Source organism: Eretmochelys imbricata, chromosome 3 (assembly GCF_965152235.1).
Source record: "Eretmochelys imbricata isolate rEreImb1 chromosome 3, rEreImb1.hap1, whole genome shotgun sequence".
Classification (NCBI taxonomy): domain Eukaryota; kingdom Metazoa; phylum Chordata; order Testudines; family Cheloniidae; genus Eretmochelys; species Eretmochelys imbricata.
The window spans coordinates 119,104,677-119,118,345 of NC_135574.1; the positions used below are offsets into that span (position 1 = coordinate 119,104,677).

Sequence of the window (13,669 nt, forward strand, 5' to 3'; positions counted from 1 at the left end):
TCGAAGACCCTAATCCTGTGTAGGGGAGCTCTGTGCCAGAGCTCTTTGCTATCTGATCCTGTGTACAGTCAGACAGGCACAGCTGGGAACATGGAATAGCTGCTTGGTCAGTCCCAAGGTCAGGAGCTGTGGGGGATCAGAACATATAGTGTAAGGGTTTAAAAAGGGGCTTTTCTTCTCCCTGTGACTGGATCCTGTCCCATCTGTCTGTCTGACTGAGGCTCCCCTCTCCATAATATCTGAACACCCTGCACAGGGACTATGGAGAGCTGCAGAATCAAGGTGGAGTCTCTATCAGAGAGAGAGAGAGGGGCATCAGGATCTCAGACTGAGTCTTCCAGAACAGGTGCTTGTCCACCTTTAGAGGGGTCTGCGGGGCTTGTATTGCACTCCATGCTCTCTGTTGCCTGCCAGGGAAAATATCTGCAAGCCACTGGGTCCCCGTCATTCCTGGCTGATAGCTGCTTTTCAACCTCACTAACCCTAGATGTGTTGGGAGTGGGCACATACAGAGCAGCTTCTCAGCCGCTTAATTTGGTGCCTCAGTTACTTGAGTAGCCAACCTGAAACACTTTGCAGGAGCCTGCTTCTCAGAAAGTGCTGGCCACTCTTCTCTGAATATTAGCCGCTGTTATGGCTTCTCACGTTGGACATTCAAAATCAAGGCACTTAAAATCACTTGTCACTTCCTGGAAATCGTGGCCGTTATTTTTACATTAAATTGGGTGGAAAAGGAAATTAAGGGGGGAAAGCAAAGTAAAAGTGTATGTGTGGGAGTGGCAACTGCCCTGCTTAACAGGAGACAAAATATGGAGTGCAATGAAGCATGAAGTCAAGGGTTAAAAGGCCAAAGCACAGACACTCATCAAGAATGTGGTCTGGGTTTTTTCTGCAAGAGTTAAATGACTGGATCCCAAAGTTTTTGCATACCCCATCCACAGATTGTTCTTGAGATGAATGATACAAAATATCAAACAATAGGCCATGTAACTGAGCAGAGTAGAGGTCTATAGTCTGAAGAAAGGAACCTCTGATTCAGTCTACTTTATCCAAATAGTTTCCTAGCCAACAAATATGGTGAAGGAGAGAAGTCACAAACCTACCTTAATCTAGGTGGCAAAGATCTGTGGAGGCATCATTGAAGAGAAGCAGGTAGATTAAGATCAGTTGCACTGGATAAAAACTTGCAGGCTTGAAATCAGAATTATCCTACATGGAAAGAGTCAGCGAACCAATGAAAAAAGGTTTCCATTGTGGTTTTACAAGTAAGGTCAAATTCAAATTAAGGGTGAAGCATAATGCAGTGGTAATAAATGCACTGCAAAGGATCTCCTCCATTTCCTGTTTTTCACTGACTACCAATCTGTCCCGCTCTTAAAATCTCACAAAAAATGTGCTATTGCACAGGAAATGATTAACAAATCCTGGGAGAGATTGTTAAAATGAAGTGATTGCTCACTCTGCGTATTGTTATGTTTTTCCAGATATAAAAACATCAAATAGATGCTTTCAGTCAGTATAACCTTTAATTTAGTTTAAGAGAACTATACCAGTAAGAACCAATGTCTCCGTGGTTAGAGCATGCAGGGTGTGTCTCCTTTGATATGCTGCACTGAACATACACAAGAGGGGTATCTTCAGAGTCCTTAGAGATTTAAAGGTGGAATATATAGAAAACAAGGCATAATCATTACCCAGCTAAACAGTTACAACATTAGAGCGGCACGGGTAGCATCACTTCAGTTAAGATTGAGACTTCAACAGCTGATTTTTTCCCTAAGTGCTTTAATATCCACATGCATATTCAGATTGCTTTGAAATTTGCTATTTGTCATCAGGATTTGGAGTAGGGTTAGTGGTCTAAATTTGAGGTCATTTAAGCCAGAGGTTTCAGAAATAGCCTCCCCAAAAAACTATCATGACATCAACATTTTATGGGTTGTATAACTTATTTTGTTCATGCCTGGGGCTGAGAGAATGGCTCTGGTTCTTCCCAAACTGATGTATACCCTCCTCCCCCCGCCCCAGGTTTGATCTGAGCTAGTATCTGGCAATATTTGAAAAGTTATTCAGGATTTCCAGTGAGGTTTGAGACAACCTGATGTGCCAGAGAAAGTCATTTGCATGTGTGCAGCAGAACTGGAATTCTGTAGCAAGCCAGAATGTTTGCAGGCAGCCTGTCAGCATAGTAACCAGGTGACTCAAGGTGACGTGCTATGGCCGTTGGAGCTGAGCCATACCTATGTACTGAGAATTTGAGTCCTTCCCTTGGTAGCTTTCTGAAAGTGGGTTGTGCACATTAGTTACCCTCTGTCTGCATCAGCTAAGAAGGTACTGGAAGATTTGCAACCGGTACTTCAAAGTGCTCTAAAATTCATAGGCATACCCAGATTGTTTTGAAAATTGCTGTACCTCATCAGGGTCAGAGGGTAGAATTAGTGGTGCAAGTTTGGAGTAATTTGGTCTGGGGGTGCCTCAGATATGCCCCTCCCCAAAGCTGCTTTTAATATATTCAAATTGCACTACATGCCATGTGCATAAGGAGATTGTCTTGAAAACTGGTATGCCACAACAGGAGCCATGTTGCAGTTTATGGTACAAATTTGGGATCATTTGGTCAATGAGTTCCTGAGATTAACTGTGCCATTAGCTTCACTCTCTCCTCTTCGAGCAATGGCACACTGACTGCCTGTGTGAGATCATAGGACTGCACCCTTCCTGAGCATTTGGAGGATAGTGCGAAAAGTGCACAGGAATAGTGTGTGTTGGGGGGGGTGACTCTTAGGCCGTCTCTGCACTAGAATAAAGGTTGAGTTTTAGGACAGGCTTAGCAAACACTAAACTTGTGATGAGGCTGATGTAAGAATTTATATAAACTAGACTAGACTCAACCACTTCATCTACTCCAGGCAAACCACCAAAGTCCTGCCAGATGGAGATGGTAACACCTATTCAGCCTGATCAGAGGGAGTCCCTCCAGGCCATCATCTTCAGTTAGCCCTTATTGAGCATTTGGGGCAGACTGATGTGTGCCACCCGACCACTAGAACTCCTCAGGACAACAGTGCAGTACAGAAGACACAGCAAGCACTATGGGAATGCCAGTGTAGATGTGGAGTTCTGACGGGCACTGAGAATATGCAAGTTTTACAAAGGATTAAAGCTCTCTTATCTTCCCCAGTTTTCTTGACATATGTATTGGGATGCTGGCCTCTGGAAGTGACAGTTGCAGTCATTGTAGCAGCCCAAAAAATTTCATACATTCATAGATTTTAGAGCCAAGAGATGCCCGTGTGTCCATCTACTTGGACAGTCTACATAGCACAAAGCATCCTGATTCTTCTAGCTGCAGCTGCACATCTCAGATTTCAGTGCAACCTCTGGCGACTCGCTGCACCTAATCCCAGGTCCCATACAGCTATACCTAGCACAGGGAGAGTCAGGGGTTTATGAGGAGGCATGACAATATAACATTGTGTGGGACACAACCCAGAAAATAGCAGATTTTGTTTGGCATAGGTCAGGTTTGGTTTAGTACCCATGCCCAAAGCCAACTCCAAGAGGGCAGAGTTAAGGTGGGGGTGAGAGGTGCATTTTTTAAAGGTTTAAATTTGTTTTACTTTAATGCTTTATTTCCTGTTTTGGAGAGGTTTAAGTATTGGTACATTTCACATTCTGGAAGGTACCAGCACTGGTACTCAACCTGAACACTGTATTAACAGAGTTTTGGGCAGTGAATATATAGTTTATTACAGTCAGTTAGGGTTGGTTCTGTCTGTCCTTAATTCTTTTCATCATTCTCTTGTGGTCTAGGGCTAGACAGCCATAGGAGGAATATTGTTCTGTATACTAAAACTATTAATTGTTGTGTCCTTCCCCGTCCCCTGGATTATCAGAAAAACACATAGGATGAAACGAGGCCAAATGGCCTACTTACCAGTCTAATGAATAACTGACCTGTTCTCTTGAAACTTAAATTAACCGTAACCCTATTTGGTAGTAATAAATGGCCAAACAAAATTTGTTTTTTGTATGCACGGAAAAAATAGTTCAAATCAAGTTCTCTTCTGCTTTTTACAAAAGCTCTTTTGTGCATTCAAGTTCAGGATTTCAGGATTAACCACTAAAATGGGCCTTGTTGACTAAAATCCCTCTTAATTGGGATGTAAAGGGGAAATACCTTGTCTCATTCACCCCTTTTTATGTTTCTAGTGCTCAGCACCCATGAAATGAATTGCTTGTGGGAAGATAATATCTGCTTTGTTCCTTTTTAAGTCTGTGAAAAATGTCTTCCTGGTTAATAGGATGATTGTGTGCTCCAGGAGATAAATGTGATTGTTTGTCATACTCAGCCCAAGATAATGACAAAAAGGCAAAGCTGAAATTCCATATAATTTCTGCTCTTCCATAGTCAGGAACATTCAGAACACAATACACAGATGGTGCTCACATAAAGGATAACATTAGTTGTTAAATTAGTTAACAGGCGGGGGATGTTTAACAATATGCCCCGGTAAAAAAGAAATAGACAAATTACAAAAAACTTCTGTCAGCTTAATTCCAAATGCTACTATAGACCATTTTACCCAGATGGGATTGCTTACTGGCCTGCACATCAAGTTTGAAGCATCTAGAATCCCCACAGCAAGAGGTTCAAACTCAGCAGTGTTTGATTTAGCTCTTCGTCCTTATTCACGCATTTAACTCTCCGAGGGGTTCTGAATGAAACCTTAAAAACCAAGGTCCAGTCTGCTCTGTGTGTATTTTCATGGCCTAAGGTTGCAGAGGTGCTCAGAACTCATGACTGGTTTAAATCAGTGGAAGGTGCCAAAATCAGGCCATTAAGGGCCCATGAGACTTTTTGTCAGAGTATGTAGGAGGCCCAGATGTCATGTATCAAATAGTTCCACCTCCCACAAAAGAGCACTGTGCTTCATGTTCATTTGCCACCCTCTACTGCAGAGAGAGTTGTGTGTCATGGGTCCTGTATATATTTTGGGAAGCACTTCAGGATTCTTCAGAAAGAATGTGTAATATGTAAATTATTTTTCTATAGACATTACCTGTTCTAGTTTTTTTATATCCCCATAACCCCACATTCCCTGCTTTTTTACAAAATGAGCAGTGGGGAAAAAGTGAGGGCAACCACACCACACTTTCCTGGGAACACAGGATTGTGACTAATAGTTTTATAGGCAGATTTCATATGTAATACACAGTGCTTGTGTGAGTCTTATTACTGAAGGTGTATGCAGTGTTGTTGTAGCCATGTCAGTCCCAGGATATTAGAGACAAGTTGGGTGAGGTAATACCTTTATTGGACCAACTTCTGCTGGTGAGAAAGCTTGTCTCATTTATTACTGAATGTGGTTAAGAATAGGTGAGAGTGAATGAAACAACACAGATGTACATTCCAGCAAAGATGCCTTGAAGCAGCCAGAATCTTTCCACAACTAATCCAGATTACCTACCTTATCTTACTATAACTCCTTACATTGGAGGAGTTGATATTATAAATGGCCTGCCTCTATTTCCTAGATTTTTTTTCCCCATGCTGGCTAGGCTCTTGATGCAGAGAGGAGTCAAAAGCAAGTAACTTTTAAAAAAGAGGGAAACTGGTGAGCTAGCTGATCCACCAATTCTTTCACAGGCTTCCTGCTTCTGAGACACTTAAAAAAACTTTTTGTTTGTTTGTATACCATTAGCTACATGTTCTTTGAAATCCATTAGCCCTTCTAATTTTCTTCTTATGTATTGCCTGCTGTAGTTTATCCTTCATTTTATTTGCTTCACTAGACTTAGCTCTTCCAAATTCTCTTTGGTTTGAATAACTTCTTGAGCCTTTCTGTTTAGCCACTCTGATGTAATTCTTGCCTTCCTGCTTCTCTTTTTGTGCAGAAGTATGCAAGCCTTCTGAGCCGTTATTATGGTTTCAGGTAGCAGCCATGCTAAATATGATATCAAAAAGCAGTAAAATGGCACAGGAAGAGTGGTATGTATATCCAGTGGATTATAGCCACAGCACAAGTTCAAAGAGATGAGCAATCCACATTTTTCACATGGATTGGAATCTGATTTACAAATCATGCACTCTCTGTCTTTTTTACACAAACTTTTTCTTGCAAGCAAAGCTGCATCTGGCAAAACATGAATAAATGATGCGGAGTTATGGATGGTATAAGAAGTTGAAGTATGTATTCCTTCATTTTCAGTAGTTGTTTTTGTTAGCATCAATATCTTAAGATTGTTGTACCAAATTGCTGTATCATTATATATATAATTTAATTCTAGTTTAAAAATTTGTCTGTAGATTTCCCCCAGTTTTTAATATCATCTGACATATATTAGTATTTATACTGTGAAATATTCAAAAATGGCTTTGAAAGTGATATATGTGGAGCCTGTAGGCTTAGGCCATATCTACACTACAAAATTATATCAACCTAACTTACATCAGCATTCAGCCACCGCAATAATTAAATCACTTGTGTGTGCACACACTTGCCTCGTGTCGGCAGTGAGTGACCTCACTAGGAGTGTTTGATTCAATTGTATTGTAAGTGTGGGCATTGTGGGATGGCTCTTGAAAACCAGTAACAGTTGACGTTATCAACACTGTGTCTACACTGACACTGTGTCAACCTACTTACATTGACCATGGCTATATGCCGCCCGGGGAAGTGGTGTTACTAAATCGGCATAGAGAGGCACTAATGTCTGCGGAAGCCAAATTTAAGTGAAGGCAATTCCACAGCTAAGTAGACACAAGGCAGTTTACATTGACCTAACCCTGTAGTGCAGACCAGGCCTTAAAAGCACTGTGATTACTGCTATGGGCTTAGAAAAACAAAAGTAGTAACTGCTATTGAATTTAGGAACACCAAAGAAGTCAATCCAGAGTGCAGGTGCTTCTTAAGATCTGTGGTGGACTCTGGACCTTAGAAGTGCTACCACATATGGGACGGGCTATTCCTAAGAATGTTATTAGCTGTGTGGAAGCAAGAATGCAGTTCAACCAGAGCCTAGCCATCTTAAGGACATGATACATTCAGTTATTTTGTTTAGCACTTGATTGTCTTTGGCTTTTCAAATGGCACATCCATCTTGTTAAATCTTGGCAACTCAGCATCAAGCTGCCTTAGCATTAGGCAATACAGTAGTTAGTAAATACTGTACATGAACTAAAAGAAATAATGAAATTAGGCCATCTTTGGATGTGTGCTGAAGAGTGTGTTGTTTAATATTGAAATGCACGAGGTAAGCTATTTAAATGCTGTCAGTTATTCCACTTCAGTTTACTCAAAGATAATATCCTTGTGGTATATTACAGCGAGAAACCATGCTACTCTATTATTCATTTGACCTTTATGATTTTTTAAAAAATATTCTTTACTAGATATGAAAAGGTTTAAACACAAAGGCTATACTTCAACAGCACTTTATTAAACCTGATGGCTGGCTAATTGGATCTTGAGCAATTAATAAAAGAAATCTGATAACTGATTGGGGGAATTGTTTCACTGGAAGAATTTACATATTAAAAATATTTTTTACAACTGTTTTAGATCTAAAGTTCGGCAAGTACATTTGAATTAGACATTTATCTTCCTTAGCTTACACCCACACAATGAGATCATTTCAGCATGAAAAATGACACATTACTTAGGACTCGCCAGGTAGCAGAGCCATAGGAACCACACAGATACTGAAAACTATACCTGCTCACATGGCTTCTTAGCTGAAAAGTGTTTGTGGTATAGGGTAGACTGGATGTCGCACTATTTTATAGCGTCTTCATTTTCATGACAGGTTCTTGTGCAAGCTATCAGACCTGTTGTTACAGAGTCCCAATAAAAAAATAGACAATGGATCAAAAAATGTTTTTTTATAGAGAGAACATCCTTCACTTTATAGAGGAAACCAGATAGATCTTTCTTGTATACCCTTGGTATGCTGGATGTGTTCAGCCCTCCCTCCATAGGTATTATTCAGGTATCTCTTCTATCCTCAGGAATTGAGGTAACCCATTACATGCCTTTTCTGCAGACTGTTTTAACTGATCTGATGTGATGGACTGAGCCACCTTTATTCCTAATAAGACAGGTAAATGTCAATGAAATTACAGCTGTTCCTTATTTTCCAAACAACCTAGAATTTTATCCAAGAAGCAAGGTAAGAGTTTGCAACTATATTTTATTGTAAATATCCACTCAAGATCAGTTTTTTGTTTGATTTTTGTTTTACTGAAACACGTTCTCATACAGTTATATTATTCTTTCAAGTTCAGCCCAAGGTATCCCATAAAATTCTTTTCTCCACAATTCAACTCTAGTGATGATGATGAAAAAGCAACAGCAAAAACATAATAGTTCTTTTGCTGTTAAAATAATAACTGCCGCCCCCATGTTCAGCAAACAGTCACTAATTTGCTCACTTGCATTCAAATCAGTCTTTCTTTCTTATTTTTTTAGATGGGATTTTTCCACAAGTTCTGCAGTCTCTCCCACTGAAGTATAAAATTCCGAATCCTTTCTGCTCCTTTCATTTGGATTTCAGTAAGTCTTCCCATTCAACTGAGTGCTCTGCACTTTTAGGAATTGCTGGAAATACTGATTGCATTTTATGACGAAATTCTGTCATCTATAAGGGAGGTTGAAAATATTAAATTAGTCAGTAGTTGTTGTAGAGGAAACAAATCAAGACAGATACACCTCGCAACCTTGGGTTACTCAACAAAATCTGGTTGCCTGACATGAGAAAGAGAGAGAGAGAGAGAGAGACTCCGAAAGCAATTAAAATCTAAGACTTTCCACCTGTGGACATTTTATCTCAACAAGTCAGAAAACAAACATATCTAAGGACAACACCCTGGGTTCCTAACTCTGCAAGACTGTCCAGGCTGTCTTCCTTAGATTCTTTGCTTCCAAATGATTCCCTACACAGCTATAATATAAGTAAGAATTTTTACTTGGGGGAGGAAGGGAAATTACTTGAATGGCAGGAGTACAGATTCTGACTGTAGTGCATATTCCTCCTAAAGAAAGAAAGAAAGATTAAGAACATTTTAAATGGGAGAAAGACACTTTAATGAAAGCCTGGTAGTCTATAAATATGTATCAGGGACTCTAAAAAGTGGATACAAAATCCCTCAACTATATTACATAACTTAATTCTGTTTGATCCTAAGATGTGAATATATGTGATGCAATAAGAAGCCTGGTTTTGATATTTTTTAAGGGAAGCATGTAAAGTGTACAGCAATAACAAGGAAAAATGAGATCTGAAATTCCTATCTCTGTCTACAGTGTCAAGCTTCAATGGATAAAAATGTCTGCTGCAAGATTAAAATATAATCTGGTATCATACATTGCATATCAAAATAACAATAAGTATCATCAAATCTGTATTTGTTGTAACCCTATTGTCACCATGTCCAGGGTTAGTCTAATTCAGTGGTTTTCAACCTGTGGTCCACAGACCCCTGGGCATCCACAGTCTAAGATTTCCAAAGGGGTCCGCACCACCATTCGAAAACTTTTTAGGGGTCCTCCAATGAAAAAAAGATTGAAAACCACTGGTCTAATTTAATGGCAAATTTTGCAGGGCAGTAGCAATGTCCTATTTCTTTAAAGAAGGCTTCTCTCTGTAGAAAATGTAAATTTATACAGCGCTTTTCATCCTAAACTGTTTTACACAGAGCACTAATGAAGTACAGCCACAACTGGGAAGCAAGCGAACCAGTGCAAATCCTGCTGAAAAACAAGGAAAGGGGTGAACTGAAGGGAATGTTTGGCCAACTCTTACTTTTAGGAAGTGCTAAGGGATCTATAATGTCCCCAGAAAGAAGACAGGACCTTGGTATTCAAGGACAACAAACTGCATGTAAACTCAATTTATCTACCTCTCAAGGGTAAAGGGCTGACTCAGGCCTGCTCTGAAGTCTGTGTCCAGGGAACCTAGATATTTCAAATGTAATGCTTCTTGGATCATTCGGCCATCTCCTCTAACATATTAAAGAGGGCATTGTGTGTGTTAAAAGGTAACAATAAAAAAAATTACAGATATCCCTGGGTATTTCTTAATTAAATTCTTCAGTGAAAGAGAAATTCTGACATAGAAGCTACAGTTCCTTATACAAATGTTGCTGGAATGTGGCCAAAATACAGAAATGAGAAACAAAATAATTTAAAAAGAAATGACAACGTTTTTTAGAGATGCCATAATTCAAAAAAATTCAATGCAAGAAAGCATGTTGGGACGTTAGTTGAGGGAAAAAAATTCCCCATGCACTGCTGCTCAAGTGAAAAATACTGTATGAAGAAATAAGAGGAAAACTGAGTTATAGTATCCTCTTTGAGATATTTTAACACAAAATTATTTCACCCTGTACTCGATTTCTTACTCCCCTCACTTCATATCAAATGGCCAGATCTTTCTATCTCAGGTAAGCATTGCTGGTGAATTGGAAAGTTAATATATCTTAAGGATATTGCATACAAGTGTCAGAGCTGACTTAAGGGACAACCCAAATTACATTAAACAACTGTTGAAAATTAAATGCAAGTACTTGCAGCAGGAAATACCCACCACAACTCTGTGGCTCAGCTGTTTTCCTATCCTGTAATTCAGTCACCTGGGTGCTCTGGTGTGTGCAAACTATTCTATGTACTATTCTATGTACTATTGTATGTATTTCAAATCATTACTTACTAACCAGTCAATCAACACTATGTATTCTCAACACTGAAACACTTTTGCTGTAAGTATCTTGGTGTTAAAAAGAGATAATGGGTCACATCCTCAACTTGTGTAAATTGTTATAGCTCAACTGGTGTCAGGGAAGATAAATATGAAATTTTACACCAGCTGAGGATCTGGTCCAATGCTTCTCGGCTACACCTCTACATTCAGTTTTCGTTTTATTTATTTTTTTCATTACCAAAATTTAAATGCTGAACTCATAAGCTCTCACCCTCAATTTATCAATGGCATAAACATTTCATAGAAAAACTAAAAGCAATAGTATAAAAGCTCCAGAAAGGGGTGGAGGGGGTGGGGGAAGAAGCATCCAATAAAACATAATGCTTCCCTACTAACAGATAACTCATTACAACTCAGAGACCAAAACACTAACCTCACAATGTACCAGACAATCTTGTCTGAGCAATAAAAATACTAAAGGCCTATTCTGACGACAGTGTATTTATCCAGAAAGCACTAAACCTCTTGTGGTGACTGTGGCTTTAAGAATGTTCCATTTCTTTATCTCCTCTCAGCATGTTCATTTGTTTTCTGCACATAAAAGGAACTCATTTCCTGGGAAAGCAATTCTTTCCTCACACCTGAGCATAAAATTTGGAATATTCAACATCTTTTTCTTGCCTTTAAGAACCATCACAAATCTGTTCTGCTTCTCATCTACATTATCATATTACTTTGCCAGTGATGCTAGACTCAATGTCCCATTTTTTGCTTCCTTTCACTGCAGCTTCGATGCCTTCTTCCATGCCACCCCAAGGCATAAAATGCTCTTCTCATCCCACTGCACAAAATTACCAGTCTCTCTACTTTCAAATCTCTTCGATAAACTCACTTGTTCTGTGATGCCATGGGTGATGATGATAATAATAATAATAAATTATAACTGCAAATTAATCTCTCCTGAAAGTTTACTACTGCATTTTGTCTTCTCCATATTATCTTTTAAATTGTCAGCCCTTCAAAGGAGGAATTTTCTATAATATTCTGTGACTGGTACAGTGTCCAACCTGTTGTTGGCACTTAAATAATAAACAATATATAATGTCGTTACAGCATTTCTAAAGAGCGTCCTCTTGCTTCAAGTACAGATGTCACAGCTATTAACTTTTATTGGGAAGTTTTCATATTTGTATTACTCACAAGATTGTATATGATATTATTTCCTAAGCCACCTTCATCACTGTACTATCTGGGCACCTTTCAGAAGTACGTTAGCAACGTGGGTAATGTTTGTCATGAGTGGTTTGTTTTCTCTTTCTCCTTCCTGGGGAGAAAATTGTGTGTGTAGTGTTGTGTTTTGGGGTTCTTTATCTAATAATGCATTTCCCCTTGTCCCCACCATCCACCACTGATGCTCTCTTCTCCCACTTCTACTTCTGTGCCTGTTTCTGTGCTGGAACGCTCTTCCTTTTTCTGGTCTACACTGGGTGGGGATCAATCTAAGTTATGCCACTTCAGCTACATGAATAATGTAGCTGAAGTCGACGTACTTAGAACTGCTCACCGTGGTGTCTTCACTGCGGTGAGTCAACTGCTTCTGCTCTCCTGTCAACTCTGCCTGCGCCTCTCACGGCGGAGTACAGGAGTTGACAGGAGAGCGCTCGGCGGTTGATTTATCACGCCAAGACTACACGCAATAAATCGAACCCTGCTGGATCCATCACTGCCCGCTGATCCAGCGGGTAGTATAGACATACTATACAGAGCACTTCTCAGCCTGCACTCAAATCTCCCCATAAAACTTTCTTTTGCCATGTTCCCTATAAGAACTGAGATAACTTAGACAACAAACCCTCTGATGTAAAGGAACTAAGATGTGCGTATCTCAGTGACTGAATAATCTTATTCTTGTAATCTTTGTCCCTTCTCTTCCAATATTATTATTTGCCCACCTATGAACCTTATTGTCTGAACTTAGGTTGTAAGCTCTTCTGGTAAGAGACTGTCACAAGGTGGCAGGACCCTTTAAATGAAGCAGGTCCAGCTCCTCTGTGCTATAACAGATACTCTTAATGTGGCCAATTAAGAGGGCAGGGCAGCACCTGCAGCTATACAGAGCCAGGCAGTCAGTAAGGAAGGGAGAACAGGAGCAGTAGGAAATTCTCTGGGACAGGCTGCCAGCGTCCCCAGGGCGGGGAGGCAGAAGGAACCTGCTGGGGAAAAAGAGCTTCCAGAGAATGAGACTTGGGAGCCAGTGCTCAGTTAAAAGAGCACAGAAGAATCCTGCAATAGGTCCTGAAGCAGGAGGGACTGAGAGAGGCAAAGGAGAAAAGTGCCTGGGAGCTTTATCCCAGGAGTTGGCTGAGGAACTGTTTTGTGGTGGGGGTGGGGAGGTTCTCCCTATGTCTGGAAACTAAAATTGTGTCTGGAAAGAATCTGGCTGTGGCAGTGGGTCCTTCAGGGCTGAGGACAAGCCAGTACCTTCCACGAACCATGAGTCCAATTCTTTGGTCTGGCCCAGCTATGCTTGGCACAGGACTCAGTTCAATCCCCAAAATAACTGACAGCAGCCTCAGGGCTGCTCTGACATGCATCTAACTGCCAATAGCCCAAAAGGGCTGGTGAGCGGCTGGGGATCACTGTAGTGTTGCTGTACTCTGGCTATGCTAGGCCCTGGATGGCATACAGGCCGCTCTACATTAATCAGTGATTCCCCCATGCTGAGGAAATGTTCAGGGGCTCATCAGTCCAGCTGTACACCCCCTTTGTACCATTGATATCAGATTCAAGAATTGGACCCCATGTCTTTACTTGCTCTTTTGAGGTGACTAGCACGCTTTTTACTTTATATCTAAACCCTCGTCTTCTCATTTAAAGATCACTGCTCTTCAGGTGGAACCTAACCTAACAAAGTCTTTCTTATGAACACAAATTACACAGTGATCTTTACCTTCCACATTCCCGCAAT

The 13,669-nt window shown here is 40.3% G+C and overlaps 1 protein-coding gene across 5 annotated transcripts in view; it reads right to left on the bottom strand.

Moving 5' to 3' along the window:
- The window catches only part of TMEM242 (transmembrane protein 242), a 48,772-nt gene that overhangs the window by 4,024 nt on the left and 31,079 nt on the right, over positions 1 to 13,669 (bottom strand). Inside the window, exons 4-6 of one of the 5 annotated variants that reach the window (XR_013345663.1) lie at positions 8,435 to 8,640; positions 7,719 to 7,831; positions 1,104 to 1,209 (exon numbers count right to left, since the gene is read on the bottom strand). Coding sequence is in view for 2 of the 5 variants with exons in the window: in XM_077813256.1 (XP_077669382.1) it covers positions 1,105 to 1,209 (105 nt within the window). In the remaining 3 variants the exon portion in view is untranslated. Of the gene's footprint in view, positions 1 to 1,103; positions 1,210 to 7,718; positions 7,832 to 8,071; positions 8,092 to 8,173; positions 8,641 to 13,669 lie in introns of those variants that run through there. The other 4 variants (XR_013345664.1, XM_077813256.1, XM_077813257.1 and 1 more) reach the window with 4 other exon arrangements.